This window comes from Nyctereutes procyonoides, unplaced genomic scaffold (genome assembly GCF_905146905.1).
Source record: "Nyctereutes procyonoides isolate TBG_1078 unplaced genomic scaffold, NYPRO_anot_genome, whole genome shotgun sequence".
NCBI lineage: Eukaryota > Metazoa > Chordata > Mammalia > Carnivora > Canidae > Nyctereutes > Nyctereutes procyonoides.
Window position 1 is genome coordinate 458601 of NW_026575135.1, and position 15403 is coordinate 474003.

The 15403-nt window shown below is 50.6% G+C and overlaps 2 protein-coding genes across 5 annotated transcripts in view; both read right to left on the reverse strand.

Moving 5' to 3' along the window:
- On the reverse strand, positions 1-15403 carry LOC129494889 (protein CutA homolog). Of its 4 annotated transcripts, none has more exons than XM_055302113.1 (7): positions 14045-15403; positions 9420-9568; positions 8147-8269; positions 6088-6147; positions 5273-5318; positions 4970-5019; positions 1-3396 (listed from the first exon to the last, which is right to left on the reverse strand). In XM_055302113.1, exons 1-7 carry the CDS (start codon positions 14063-14065, stop codon positions 3294-3296), a joined length of 552 nt encoding a protein of 183 aa, XP_055158088.1. In that variant the 5' UTR covers positions 14066-15403; the 3' UTR covers positions 1-3293. The 4 variants fall into 4 exon arrangements, with proteins under 4 accessions (XP_055158088.1, XP_055158086.1, XP_055158087.1 ...); XM_055302111.1 differs by lacking the exon at positions 14045-15403 and adding an exon at positions 13864-14034; XM_055302112.1 differs by lacking the exon at positions 14045-15403 and adding an exon at positions 13403-13849.
- The window catches only part of LOC129494936 (tigger transposable element-derived protein 1-like), a 7969-nt gene continuing 2764 nt past the window's right edge, over positions 10199-15403 (reverse strand). The window contains exon 3 of the mRNA XM_055302191.1: positions 10199-12349. The gene's annotated coding sequence lies outside the window, so the exon portion shown is untranslated. The remainder of the gene's footprint in view (positions 12350-15403) is intronic.

The window sequence follows — 15403 nt, forward strand, 5'->3', positions numbered from 1 at the left end:
TCAAAATTGCTAAATTAAAATTTATTTTGTTTCCAAAGCTTATCTCTTCAAACAAAGCTCACAGGACTTGTATAAAGTAAACTGTGTATATAAACTGATCTGCAAAAATAGCTCAGTTTGTAGCAGACAATGCTAGACGCACACCTGGGGCACCTGGGGCACGGCAGCGGCCGCAAGCAAGGCTGAGTCTACGGCAATCCTTTCCCTCCTGCACGCTCCGGCCGGTTCCTTCACCCTCAACTCCGCGTGGTGGGGTTTCTCGCTCTTGTTTTATCTCATAAAGATGGATTCCCTCAAACCAGTTAACATCTGTACCCTCCTAAGCTTTAGTATTCACAGAGAATTTATTATTTTTCTCATTTCCTCAAGTGATTTATCTGGGGATTGTGGATTCAAAAGACAGACCTTTCCTGAGAAACGCTGGGAAGCCACGCCTGCGTGGAGCCGCTAGTCCAGGCCCTAGCCCAGCCCCACAGCACCACTCGTGGGGACAGGGTCTAGGGGAGGTAGGCTGGGAGTCATGCACACGTGCAAAATCTAGGCAACTCCTCTAGATCTGTTCCCTCGTGTGCAGGAGGAGGATCCTGTCACCAGCCCCCAGAACTGCAGAGTAACTACAACCCTTCTCCTAGAGTTGCCTACAGCAGGCTCCCTGGGCATCTGGCCTGTGAAGGGACATGTCCCACTTCTCTGAAGGAGGCAGTAAGAGCATCAGCTCTAGAATCGGACACGGGAGTTCACAGCCTCCTGCCACCTAAGTGTCACGCGCTCTGATCTCAGGAGCTAGCTGCCAGCCGAGGAGAACATGGAGTTAGAAGGATAAAATACGGCAGCCCGGGGGGCTCAGCGGTTGAGCGACCCCCGGGTCCTGGGATCGAGTCCCGCATCGGGCCCCCTGCAAGGAGCCTGCTTCTCCCTCTGCCTGTGTCTCTGCCTCTCTCTCTCTCTCTCTCTGTGTCCCTCATGGATAAATAAATAGAATTAAAAAAAAAAGAGAGAGGATAAAATATCGTGGAGACCCGAGGAGAGCAGAGGCAGGGAGCCGGTGTCTGTCTTCTCCTGTCCATGTCCTGCAGCCAGCTGTGCCCAAGGCAGCCGGAGTCCCCCAGGAAACAGCCTTCCATGCGCAGGCAGCACAGGTGCCCCGATGAAGGCCAGAGATAGGGAGAAGACCTCCTTTGGAACTAATCCCACTTAAAGAAAGTTCAAAGGAAAAAGGCTGGATTTCGTCAATTCCATAAATTAGTAACCGTGGGCTACAGAGAAAGCTTTATTCAAATCCTTGAAACCTCAACTTTGGAAATAGTCGCCAACCCTATGCAAGAGATCAAACAGGTTCAGACACGGCCTTGACCTCAGGCAGCTCAAGGTCTAAAACAGGAGGCTGCCCAGGACACAGGGATAGCGGGGACCCTGAGGCCGGAGAGCTTCCTCCCTGCCGGGGGAGCCGGCCTCCGAAGGAGCGGCCAGACTTCAAGGGCTCGCGCAGCAGGGTGCTCTAGGCTGACGGGGCGCCCCGACACAGCAACACTTCACCTCGCACCCTGGGGCCATCTCCCTGGCACGGTGGGCAAGGAGAGGCGGAAGGTGAAGATGGAAAAGTGAGGTCAGGCAAGGCTCTGAAGGGCCTTGAAGGCCAGGCCAAGGAACCGGGCTCTAACCTGAGAGCAACAGGGGCCGTCCCTCTGGGGTCCCCAAAGCATGGCTTTGGGATTCAGCGGGATGGCTTCATACACAATTTCCCGGTGTATCAGAAACTTGCAAAAAAAAAAAAAAAAAGGGACACTGCCATTTCCATTCTCTGTCCCTCTGCTGAGGCAGCCCCCCGGAGTCCCCCTGGCTACTACAAAAGGCTCTCCTGGACCTCTGAAGCGCCTCGGCCTTAAGTCCCCAGCAGGGCTCACACCAGGGCCTGGGAGAGCCTCCCTCGTATCTCTGGAGGAACCAAGGGTTAAGGACAGTCCGTGTCGGAACCAGAGCCTGGAAGCCCCCCCACGTACTATACCCTTCCTTCTAGGGAGACCCAGGAATCCAGAGGTCTGTGGGCCCCCACCCAAGCCGCCCACGGGTCTCCCCAGAGCGGGGTTACCTTGGGACGGTTCATGGAGGGGGCCCAGCTCCAGGCCTCTCACCCCGAAGGGCTCTGCTTCGCTGCCCTCCTCCGCCTGAGACCCGGGGAGCAGGTGCAGGAGCAGCACGCACGGGGCGAGCAGGCTTGGCTTTACCATCCCTGACACGCCACCCCTGGCTGGGCCTCACTGCCGTTGTCTCCTTCGGTCATCTATAAAATGGAGAGCAGCTTCGACTACTGGTTTACTAGCTTTTGTTATGACAGAGAAAACTTACGGAAAACAAAACCCCTCAAAACCCAAATCTTACAAGGAAGCTTAATAAATAATAATAAAAGGCAGTTATACTGGCTGAGGTACGGGTGGGGGCCTCACACCCTGAGCCCCACCCAGGAAGCACCCAGGGTGCCTTCTGTCAACCTCTAAGGCCCAGGAGAACAAGTCTGGAAATACTGGCCTGGCAGTTCCCTAGGGGCCTTTCCACTTAAGGATGCTCAGCGTCAATGCTCAGGCGACAAGGTTAGAGCACGGGCTCAGGGCCTAGGTCTCCAATGAGCGGGGCCCCTGAGCCTCCCAATACCTGTCGCGGCCAGGCTAGGGGAGCGTCTGGACCTACTTCCCAGCCACGAGGCTGTGTCTACTACCTACTATGCCCCCGGACCTACCCACATTCACGAAGCCCCCTCCCACCTCCTCAGACTCAGGAAAAACAAGTTCCATCCTCAGTTTCAAGGAATAACCCTGCTCGTCCCTGAGACTCTACCATTAGCAATTCATCCTCTTGGACGGAGTGCCTGCCAGCCCCCTAGAAGGCGACCCTCGTCCTACGCCTCGGGTGTAGCTCACCAGTCCATTCCTCCTCCCGAGAAGCAGGAGAGTAGATCCTGGGCCCTGTAGGCGCAGTGACTGAAGGAGCCGAGGACAAAGTCACCCTCACTGCCACCTCCCCGTGGCCTCCCCACATAACCGTCCTCGCCTTCCCACCCCCTGGCCACCCTGAGGCATGAAGAAGAGCCAAGTTCCACCGGGTTCTTGCTCAGCGACCAACCCGCCTCCTCTTCCAGCCTCAGGGCTCAGACCTTCGGCCTCTCAAGTTCCTTAGCGCTTCCACGCTGACAAAGACACAGAATCCAGAGGTGCCTGGAAACAGAGAGAGGCTCCCCGTCCCCAGAGTGCAGCGCTGCAGGCGGGTGGCAGCCGTCAGGAGACACGAAAGCCCCCCCCTCAGTCCTCCTCCATGCCCTCCTCCAGCCACTTGAAATAGCGGACATCTCCTTGGTCCACGGGAAGACTGAAGACCTCTGGGATTTCAAAAGGATGCACCAACCTTTGGAAAGAAAGCAGAGCCCGTGAGTGACTATGATTACAATCAGCCTATGCAACTAGGCCCGACTGGAAAGCCTCACGCGACGTGCCCGGCAGCCCGCCGTCCAGCGCCGACGCCCACCGCCCCGGAGCCTGTTTGCCATCTGTCAACAAGGGAGGAGTTGGGCCAGATGGCTTCAGAGTCTCACGGTCCTGGGTCCCAATTCTCAGCCTGCCCCTTACAGCTATGGAACTATGGACAGATCACCTAATTTCTCCAAAGGCCCTACAAAGAGAGGATAAAAATTGTCCCTCTGTGACTAGATCGCCAAGGATTAAGTTGAACGGGGCACAGGAAGCACTCTCCTGGTATACTGACCAGCGCTGGGCTCCGGTCTTGCGCCTTCCCCAAACAAGCCACCATCCCCAATACCTCCGGATTCTCTTCACCTAGAAAGTTCTCTGTGGATCACTTAAAAGCCTACCTATCCCTCAAGGCCCAACTCAACCACTGACCTTCTTCAACGGCTCTTCCTCGACCATCCAAACCCACAGGGATCTCTCCTTCTCTCCGTTTCTTTCACCTGGCCCTCAGCACACAATGCAAGTTCTCTTTACTTCTCAGACCGAATATATACGAGGCCTTGGGCCTCAGTCTCCCATCTGTCAAATGGGGGTGATAATTCCCTGTTTCCTTTCCAGTTAAAAAGTCACTGTCAAGTTCTCATGAGACAGCATGCTTAGTGAATCACCACACACACACGCACATGCTTAAACATTTGGAGTTGGAATAATTTTATCCAGTGACTGAGGATAATGAATTTTCTTATTTTAGGGACACACATTAGTGTACATGTTTGTTTATTCTGGGGTAAGTGTGCAGAGGGATAGGGAGGGAGAGAATCTCCACGCCCAGTGCAGAGCCTGATGAGGGGCTCAATCCCAGGACCCTGAGATCATGGGTCATGTGCTGAAATCAAGAACTGGATGCTTGGGATCCCCGGGTGGCGCAGCGGTTTAGCGCCTGCCTTTGGCCCGGGGCGCGATCTTGGAGACCCGGGATCGAGTCCCACATCGGGCTCCCGGTGCATGGAGCCTGCTTCTCCCTCTGCCTGTGTCTCTGCCTCTCTCTCTCTCTCTCTCTCTCTCTCTCTCTGTGTGTGTGTGTGTGTGTGTGACTATCATAAATAAGTAAAAATTAAAAAAATTAAAAAAAAAAAAAAAGAACTGGATGCTTAACCAACTGAGCCACCCAGGCACCCCTACTGTTGTTACTTTAAAAGAACTAAAAACTTTTAACTTCTCAGTTTTAATTTCTAATACAATAAACTTAAATATAACCCACATAAACAAAGCTCCTCTGGGTCCTTGATAATATTTAAACGTGTAAAAGGATCCTGAGTCCAAAATTTGGAGAACCACTATCTCCACTAACCCATGCCACCCTCTCATTGCACAAACAGAGAATCTGAGGGCCAGGTACATGCCTGGGGTCATGTGGGAGGCTGGTGACTAGGCTCCAGGTCTCTTGCCTTTGAAGCTCATTCACTTAGTTCCCAGTGCATCCCCTGGCTGAGAAGAGAGGCCAGCATTACCTGATATAGCCGGACAGCACGTGGACCTTGGAAGTCTTTGTCTTTATTAGCTGTAAAAGAAAAAAAGTCCCGCTTTAAGAAAGACCTCAGCCCCAGTGCTGCAGCTACTCGTCCACCTGGCCACTCAGGAATAGCACTCCTCCAGGTGACAGGGCACCGGTGCATTCGCAAATTAGCCTAGGGCATCTGTTTTGGGGCAAGAACCTCAGCTGACTGATCTTTGCTCAATTTTAATTGGAACCTGGGAAAAGGCCTTGGTCTCACTCTTCCCATATCAAGGCCCCAACCCCCATCCTCACTCACCAACAGGATCTCAGTGGCTTCTTCGATTTCTCCATTCCAGAAGTACCTGGAAAAGGGAACAAAACCATATTATTATGCTTACAAGATGAGCTCGCTGAGATGACAAACCTGGCCCAATCAAGTGACTTACCAAGGTGGAAACTTTACAATCTTTCCAAGCCCACACAAACATGTCTAGATTGCCTGGTCCCCAGAGGTCACCTAGTCCAACCACTCTAATGCATGCTTCTAGCAGCTGCCCGAACGCTCCTGGGAGTGAGAGGCTCACCGTCTCTTAAAGAAGTCCATCAATCTACCTGCACAGCTAGTCCCGGGATGCTGACGTATTTTGATGAGGGAAATGGAATAGACCAGAATTAACTATAGTGAGGGTGTCAATGAAATGAAAGGGAGAAAACACAGAGATAGCTTGTCACATCAGCCAACCCCTCAAAGTTTTCCAGAGAATTCAAAAGCAGTGGGAATTATTTTCTTTGATATCCCTAGGAGGCTTACTCAGGGATGGAATGCCCAGTCAGACTTTTTTGCTAATAGCAAGCCGACTAATTTAAACAAAGACTGTGCAGACAAGATTCACTATTTCTAAACTACAGCTTTTTCCTCGCTTCTCCATACACAGCCTACTTTTGCTTTTGTTGGTTGATGTAAATCCCCTAGTTGACTTCCTCTGAATATAAATTAACAATGAACTGTTCATTAAGCAAATGCCTTTGAGTTGCTCTTTGACAATCTCCCATTAGTTCAGTGCTCTTCCTACCAGCCGGGGCCTGACCCAGCAGTCCCCACATCCTTCCACAGGCGATAGCAAAACTCACAGCGAGGATGCCTTGGGCAGGATGTTCACAGAGGCAGCCAGCTTCTTATCCAAGATAGCCCTACAACAGAAAGAGGGACCGTCACTGGGGTAAGTACCCAACATCTTAAGGAACAAGGGACGGGACTTCCTGGGAATTACCCAGGAAACCATAGTCTACGCAGATAACCATTTAGAGTGCCTCTCCCTCCTCAAACCAACTCATCCCATAACCACCATGCACAGACACCTAAAGACAGCGCTGCTCATTAGTCCTTCTCTGGGTGGGGAGAAAAGGAAGGAAGCGGCTACGGCAAGATGGTTTTAAGGACAGGCCCAGTCTGCTTGGGGAAGGGGAACTGATTAACACTGGACACAGGACACAGACCTGGATTCCACTCCCGACCCTGCAGTGCATGGCTCTGTGACCCTAACCACGTTCTTTCTTTCAGAGCGGGCCCCCGAAATCTCCCAGGGCCCAGGCAGCAATCATGGGGTGTCTGAATAAGTATTTGAGCACATATCGGAGACAGGCCTGCCCCCTCACTCAAGCTGACATCCTGCTGCACAGTAACGGGCCGGTTCAGTCAGCGGTTTCCAACTTTTCACCATCATTCCTTCCTACCACCGTCTTCTGCTTTTGTCTCCCAGGTATGTATCAGGCTGACACCCCCTACTTCTGATCTACAGATACCCACGTGACCACACAGAACAGCCGTAACGCCAAGGAGAAGCAAAAAACCCCACATCATATCTTGTGTTTGGCAAATATAGGCTCTTTTCATCTCTTTTCATGGAAAGGTTTCTACCATGGTCCTAAGAGCACAGTCACCACTCTGCAGACCTCTAGGATATCTCTGGACAGACCACGGGTTGGAATTCCTGGTGTGATGTTCCGATTCCTGTGCAGAGCCCCAGCAAAAACAGTCAGACGTGCCTGAATTAGTGCAGGTGTCACGGAAACAGGAGCACCACCAAATCACCCACGCAAAGGACATTCCCAAGCATCAAAACTGGAAGCCCTCAGAAGCAGGCAGGCCCTGACAAACCTTTCTCAGGTCTCTCTTCTCTGAAATGCTTGGAGTCAGCCAGATAAACCTCATCTGAGCCCTGCTCACCCATCCCGCCTGTCCTCAGCTGCTGCCAAGAGAACTGACCTACTTTCTCTTCCATGAGTTCCAGGCTCAACAGTGCTCTATTTAAGGCCCCACCTTAATGTGGCATTCCCCTGGAAAGTTCCAGAGCTAAAGAAATCCCTGACTGTAAGGAGAGGCACATGGCACAAATCTGTTTAAGCAACTGTGGCAAGTCTTACTCAATTGTCCACTGAGAAATTACACTTTATTGCTCCTGAAGGTGGTGAGGAAACACAGGGAGGGAGTTAAACCTTTAAAAAGAATAATCCCATTGTCTCAAAGACCCAGAATGTGAAGTCCCCGGTGCGATCACAGCAGCCTGTCCACAGGTAAAAGACTAGAAATATGGAGGACTGTGTTATTCAAAAAGACCCTATGACCAAAGAAACCAAACAAAAACAAAAACAAAAAAACCAGAGAGGGTGAGGGCAGAAGAGAGCACATCAGCTGACTGAGAGCACGCGCATGCGCACACAGACACAGATGGGAGCCGGAGCCCTCACGCTCAGCGAAGGAGAGCACAGGATGGAGACGTGCAGAGCTACTAGGGCCTCGGGAAACCGCACGGTTCAGACTAGTAAATCACAGGCCACGTAACATGGTTATGCTCTCTACAACGTTTTTAAAAAGTCTTTATTTTGTTACTGATATTTATTATCAGGATATTTCACACTCAAAAAATACAGATTATCTAGCTTCTCACTAGAAAATGAGTCTTATGACACGTGAACCACAGTCCTCCAAGGTCACATTTAACTAGAGCGGAGCAGTGGCCACTCCCCTGAGGCGTGACACCCGCGTCTCAGGTCCACACAGTTCCCGCCGCCCTCCTTCATTCCAACACACAGGAAGACCCAGGGCTGCTATCCACCATCACCCGCCCTCATGACACCCCAGCCCACCTGGCTCACTGAGGGGCCTGCCTGTAGGTTTACGTGTTCATACCCGCTGTGATCCACTTTCCTCGACATACAGGAGATCGAAGCCCAGAGAAGGTCACGGGTGGAGTTGCCACCAGAGAGGACACTAGAATCCAGGTCTCCTGACTCCACATTCAGGATTTTCACCCTGGCCCCAATAAGAGATTATTTCTAGTTAATTCTTTAAGAATGCATCTGTCAATGAAGAGATGTAAGAACCTGCCAGGAACCAGAACTGAACTGACCCAGGACTCGGAGCCAGCAGACTAACTCTAGAGCACCCGGAGAAGACAGACTGGTCCGGAGCGAAGAGCCCGGCCTCAGTGCTGGTTCTGTAGCTAGGCTGGGCTTCCCGCCTGCTCCTGTTGAGGGGGCCTCCCCACTATGTACCCTTCTGTAAATCCTGGAAACTAAACCTGTCTGCCTCTTTTCTATCAAAGCCATTAATAAAAAAAAAAAAATACTAGATAAAACAGGTTGAGTGAGAGCTCACCAGCCATATCCCTAATGGCTCCACTTCAGACTTGCAGCTCAGGCAGGTGGGCCACACAGACACTGCAGCCTCACCTAGAGACCACAGCAAATACTCTCGACTCAGCCGTGCCCACCCACACTAAGAACACACTATGCACCAGCGACGACAAGGAAGCCCCAAGGAAGAAAAGGGCGCCCTGAGGCACGAAGGGCAGTGTGCAGGGGACCTGCCACAGGACCTGAGAGCAACAGACCCTGTCTGGAGGTGGCGGGAACCACAGCAGGCAGCAACCTGGAGGCAACCGTCTAGGTGAGTAGGGGCGATGCTGCAGCGGGAGGCGGGCCCCCGAAATCTCCCAGGGCCCAGGCAGCAATCACGGGGTGTCTGTCACCACGCAGGAGTGCTAAGTGTGCCAGGAGGGCAGTTTCTAGGGGTCCCCAGCCCTCACCCACACTGAAAACAGTGCTGCATGATGCCAGTTCCTGGCAGCGGCTCTGCACCTCCCCACAAGCACGACTACAAAGATGAGAGAGGTCACGATCACAAAGTAACTGGGGCAGGTCAATAACCAAGAGAGACAAAAAACGGAGCAAATAGAAGAATTTACACAAGAAAAGCAGTTCATGAAACATTCAAAACCAAGACTTCAAAATAAGTTTGAGTACTTAAAGTTGCTGGGAGCAAATCTTCCGAGTTTCCACCACACCACACACACACACACACACACACACACACACACACACGGTAAGTACAGGAGGTCATGGACGGCTACCTAACTTTACTGTGGTCGCCATTAGGCAGCACCTAAGCCCCTTCACCATACCTGGCAATCTCTCTGGCAATTTGCTCGTTGGGACAGTTCACAAAGACGACGGAATAAGTGCCGGAGACATAGCTGCCGGTGACGGCTGAGTGGAGCTGCAGGCTAAGGGTCCTGAGCATGGGGTATGACACGAAAGAAGCTGTCAGGATCTACATGGCAGGGAAAGAAAAGCACAGGTCAGCAGCGACATGGCCAATTCACGATCTGCCCACTCAAGCAAATTGGAACCAGGGCTAAGCATCACTTTTTCAGCCCCATTCCCCATCCACAAAATAATTCCTGGTATCTCTATTGAGCTTTAGCACTTAAATAAAGTTTTTGTGCCTAAATATTTTCCTCTACATTTTGCAGGTGATAAAAAAAAAAAATGGAGAAATCAAGATCACATAGCTTGGGGCAGCCCCAGTGGCGCAGCGGTTTGGCGCTGCCTGCAGCCTGGGGTGTGATCCTGGAGACCCGGGATCGAGTCCCACGTCGGGCTCCCTGCATGGAGCCTGCTTCTCCCTCTGCCTGTGTCTCTGCCTCTCTCTCTGTGTGTCTATGAATAAATAAATAAAATCTTTAAAAAAAAAAAAAAGATCACATAGCTTGTAATTGGCAAAGCCACGATTAGGAACCAAGTCTGGATGAGCAGAAATCCATTCTTATTGGACAAAACCGCTGTTGGAGGTAATGCCAACTGAAATCCACTGAACTGCTGTCATCCTATGGGGGTTATTAGGAATGATAGGCTCTTACGTCTATTGACATTGTAGGGAGTTAATCTGCCCTCCACTCACGTGTGTCTGTGCAGGCCCCGTGGGTAGTCCAGGGGTAACGGGAGCCTAATTCGAGGTAACATAACCTGTGCTGCTGTAACTGAGAGGTGGTGGGACCTACAGGAAGGCTGTACCTGAGGGAGCAGAAAAGGCTTCAGAGAAGAGGTACCATCTAAGTTGCATTTGAAATAATACGTAGGTTTACAAGAGGAGAGGGAGGTACTCCTAGTAAACGGTAACGTGCACTAACTCAAGAGGTGTTTAAGGACGGATGAGCTATCCAGCCTAACCCGCAGGCATAATACCAGGAGTGAAGGAGCCGGGCTAGCCTCATACAGAAAAGGGGCAGAGAGAGGAGTTAGAGGTTTGTACTCATGAGACAGGGTGCTTTCAGAGGCTTTTTAAGGAGGGGAGTATTAAACACGGTCGAGCTGAGCAGAGAGCAGAGTAACGGGAGAGAGAGAGGAGTGACCAGAAGGCAGCCGAGGGAGATCTAGGAAACAGACCTTAAGATCTCGAGCAAAGAAGATGGCAGTGATAACGTGAGAGCAAAAGACACTCGAGATACAATTGTTCTTACTATTTTAATGATAAACATTTAAAATAAGAGGAACTAGACACAACTGGAGAACAGCTTCCATTCCAGGGCTCTCTACTGGCAGGAGACCGCGGAGCCAGTAGCAGGAGAGAGACAACTTGCAAGGAGGCCCACGGTGACTCAGGCCAGGCTGAACAGAAGGGCGCTTCTCCCGCCCCCCGCCCGCGGCTCCGGCCTCACTCAAATAAGCCTCTGTCCTCCCACTCCTCCCACGTTATTTATTGCCTGGGGCCTGGCTCCTACTTCTTGGCAGGGCCTGAGCAGCGTTTTTATGTTTGGAGCTTCAGTTTGACTAGAGGCCTGTCTGGGCAGGGTTGCTCATTCCCTCCTACTACCTCCACCAACACCTCCAAGTCAAAATACCAGTCCTCTGAACTAAACCGGTGACCGTGCAAGAACAAAAGAACCACACTTTTCAAGGAAGCTTTTATTGCACGTGTTTTTTAATGACTACTTAATTGACTGTAAGAAAAAAAAAAAAGGCACTAGAGAGCAGGATTTAGATCCTAGTGCGGGCACTGCTAACTGCCTGTGGCCTCTGACAAGGTTAGGGGATTTCCTCTCCCTTCTGCAACTGCTATCTAGAGAATGCGGATTCTGATGCTTCTGCTGCCTACCTCAGAGTTGCCCTGGGTTCAAGCCAGGTAGGAGAAAGACTCTGTAATCACTAATCCAATACAGAAAGGACCGTGCTGCGCTCATCACTGCATCCTCAGAGCAGTTCATGGCACACAGCAGGTTCACCATAAACACTTGTAGACCGGTGAATTAATCCACCAGCAAGGTGTGGTTATTAAGGCTAAACAGTGAAGGGGTCACCCACTATTGGCTTCGAGCAGAGAACTGAACGTGCTGGAACACTGTAAGTCTCCAACAACTCTAATGTGGCGTCTGGCACAGACTCCAGACAAAAGGGGCAGTGGCCTGTCCCCCAACCAAAAAGCCCTTCCCAAGGAGGACCTCGGACATTTCGGCCAGTAGGAATCAGTGGAAAACGGAGCTTACAGGACCAACTACCAACTCACCTAAGATGTACTGAAACTCTCAGAGTCAAAATGCTAAGAGGTGAATGGGCCCTCAGGGATCTAGATGACCCCGTACTTCACAAACAAGGTTAACTGAGACAGAACATACAGAAACTCTGGACAGAACCAAGACTTGATTGCAAGGCTCCTGCATCCCGTTCTGGATTCTCTGAACTGCAGTGAGCATGACCAGGAATGGGTTTAGGGGAATCACTCAGCTTCACATACTCCAGTGGTTGCCCCCTGGGGGACATCTGACAACGCCTGGAGACAATTCTGACTGTCACACTGGGAGGAGATACTCCTGGCATCTAGCAGGTAGAGGCCAGGGCTGCTGCTCACGCCCTTCCGTTGTGCCGCTGATCACGGTGAAGCAGAGAGAGCTGTTTACACGTTCCCCCATCAGGCATGAGCTCTTCAGCCTCAGTCACTTCCACGTACCCAGGACTTTCCCACCCTTGACAGGGAGTGTACAGGTTCCAGAGATGTTTGCGGACCTAGCAACAATGTACCAGAAGCACGAGAGGCCGGTCTGGAGCCAAGGGTGCACTACAATATATATAAGGACATATTCTGTGACATTCTATGAGCACAAAATTGATGGAAAATATACACATCACGATATTCCCCATAAGAAACATAATAGAAAAATATTTAGTATAATTTTTGAAGTCTTTATGACATTTTCATACTTACCTTTCACTATACACTTTTTCTAATTTTGCATTCTTTTAAAATATTTAATGTATCCTTTTGGTTCATATCTCATTGTCTTTTCTTTGGTGCTGCAATATTTACATAGCTTTTAAGAGATTACGATGGCCTTTATGATCTGTGTTAAGGTAGAAGGGGCCTCAGAAACCAACCAGTGGTTCTAACCTTGTAATTGACCTAATTTTAAGGAACCTGTGATACTCTGGAATTGAGTGCTACGCTGTGTTTATACATTTTCCTTGGGTACAAATCCAGAACTTTCACACACTCAGACGCACATACAAATAGATTATACAGTTCCAAAAAGGTTAAGAGCCACTGATTTGTGCCAACTTTTCAGATGAGGAAGGTAAGGGCCACAGAGAAGAAATCACCCAAAAGTGGGCAGCAAGACTTCTGACCGTCTCCTCTGGTTCTTTCCACCTCCCGCTCGACCCCCACCACCGCCGCCTCCACCACCACTGGCGGGACTCTGTGGCCACTTCCAGTTTTAACATTTTAAGATATTTCAGAGATGAGAAAACAAAAGTCTTCCCCAAATGCAGAAAACTGAGATGGTGACTGCAAGAGAAAGAGAAGACCCTACCCTGCGACCCTTAGATGAGAACTCGCCAGCAGGCACCCTTCAGCGCCCGGACCATCCAGGCAATGAGAGGCTGCCCCTCACTCCTCCTCACAAGCTGGGCAGGGAAGGGTTGCTGCTCATCCTCAGAGGCACACTATGCTCTCCAGGACACAGGTGTCTCCAGGGATGGCCCCTGCCACCGCCTCCCTGCCTGCTCCCAGCTCAAAATCCCAGAAGTAGAAAAAAGAAATGCACCTTCTTCCCTCAATATCCAGGTTGGAGGTTTAGGGGAGAGAGGGTTCCGAGTCAGCAGGGGCACTCACCAGGAGGCACGTAAGGACGGAGGGCCGCAGGCTGCCTGGCAGAGGGCACCGTGAGCCCAGCCTGTCCATGGCGTCGCCGGGAATTTAGTAGCACAGCCTAGCAAACTCGGGCTGGGCTGCAGGCTGATGGGCGGGCACCGGGGCCTCCACGGCCCTCTCCCCTCACCACCTGCTGCCTGCCCCACTGCCTAGCCAGGCCCCAGCCAGGCTGGCCCGGGAGGGTGGGGGGAGCGCAGGGAAAGAGGGAGTAATTCTCAATTCTCACTAGGCGGTTCTCTTCCTAGAAACAAAAACCCAAACACCACAGGCGGACCTACAACCCCTGCAAAAATACTAATTTTCCCTTCCCGTTGTAACAACAAAAAAAGGTAAGATCCCTGCATGTGCAGATAGAAAGATCTACGTTTCTTAGATACGTAAAACTTCCAGAAACCACGGCACACAAATGCTAATACACATACACGAAACTCTTCCACTTCACAGGGGCCCGTCCTGCCAACAGAAACAAGTGAAGCACACATGCACACACGCATGCGCACACCCACACCTACACACACAGCTGCCTTCCTATCCCCCACAGCACCTCCTCCTCCCAGGATCTCCCATCTAATTCTCCTTGGCTTAAAATACTCTTGTTCCCACCTGCTCTCCCGATGAACTCATTCATCTTTCTAGGCCAGCTGCTCTGAGCAGCTTTCTGCAGGGTTAATCCCACAGTCCTCTATTTCCCCTAAGGCACTTGGTACACACTTGTTGCCGCACTCAACATGAGCAACTATGGAGAGCTGCAAACAAACAAGAAAAGCAGCAAGCTAATGACTGGCTGTCGCCCTTCGGGAATGCAGAGACCACTGTTGCCAGGGTGTGCAATTTTTTAATCCAGCTTTTTTTATGCAAAATATCTTAATTTTTAAATATTTCTGGGGCAGGGTAAGGGACTGAGTACACAAGGACACAAGTGAACTTTTTTAACTTAAGGAAAATGTTCTATATCTTGATGGTGGTAGTGGTTACACAAGTGTTTAAAAAAAATTGAACAAACTATACACTTAACATTGGTGAACTGTACGTACACAGAACCTTAACGAGCCGGGGAAATGTTGTATGCTGGGGGAGACGAAACAAAACACATCTGTTAGCCAAATCTAGCTTGCAGGCTGCCAGTTCACAGCCTTTGTGTTTAATTGTCTGTTAACTGTCTGTCTCATTCCTTGGGACTCTAAACTTCTTAAAGGCCCACACCTCCAGCAGTGTCTGACAAAGCAGTGATCAGTTGCAGCCCTGGTCTTATCATTTACATGGTTAGCTGTGAAGACTCGGGCCAATTCCGTAACCCCTCTGAGCTCTGGCGGGCGAGGGCTGGTAAAGGAAGGGCTAGGGATCCCTGGGTGGCGCAGCGGTTTGGCGCCTGCCCTTGGCCCAGGGCGCGATCCCGGAGACCCGGGATCGAATCCCACGTCGGGCTCCCGGTGCATGGAGCCTGCTTCTCCCTCTGCCCTGTGTCTCTCTCTGCCTCTCTCTCTCTCATTCTGTGTGACTATCATAAATAAATAAAATAAAATAAAAAAGAAAAAGAAAAAAGGAAGGGCTAATATCACCTCCACGGGTCTAAAGTGAGGACTAACAAAATCCACGTAAGAGCGTCAGCTTTTCAAAAGCACGCAGTTTCAGGACTCCTGGCTGGCTAAGTGGCAGTGCATGCGATTCTTGATCTCAGGGTTTTGAGTTCGAGTCCCACGTTAGGTGTAGAGATTACTTGAAAATAAAGCCTTCTAAAAGACAAGCCAACAAACAATAAATGCAAGTAATCTCAAACTACCATGGTCAACCCAGAAAAATCTCCATTTGTGATTGAAGAACTTGGTGTCTGTGGAAAAACTGGGTTAGAGAAAATGAGGCTGTGGTCCTAAGAAAACCTTTCTATCCAAAGTCCAGGAAAATCAAGACTGTGATCTCTTATACCTATTACATTAGTAAGACATGCAGCCACTGTTAATGACC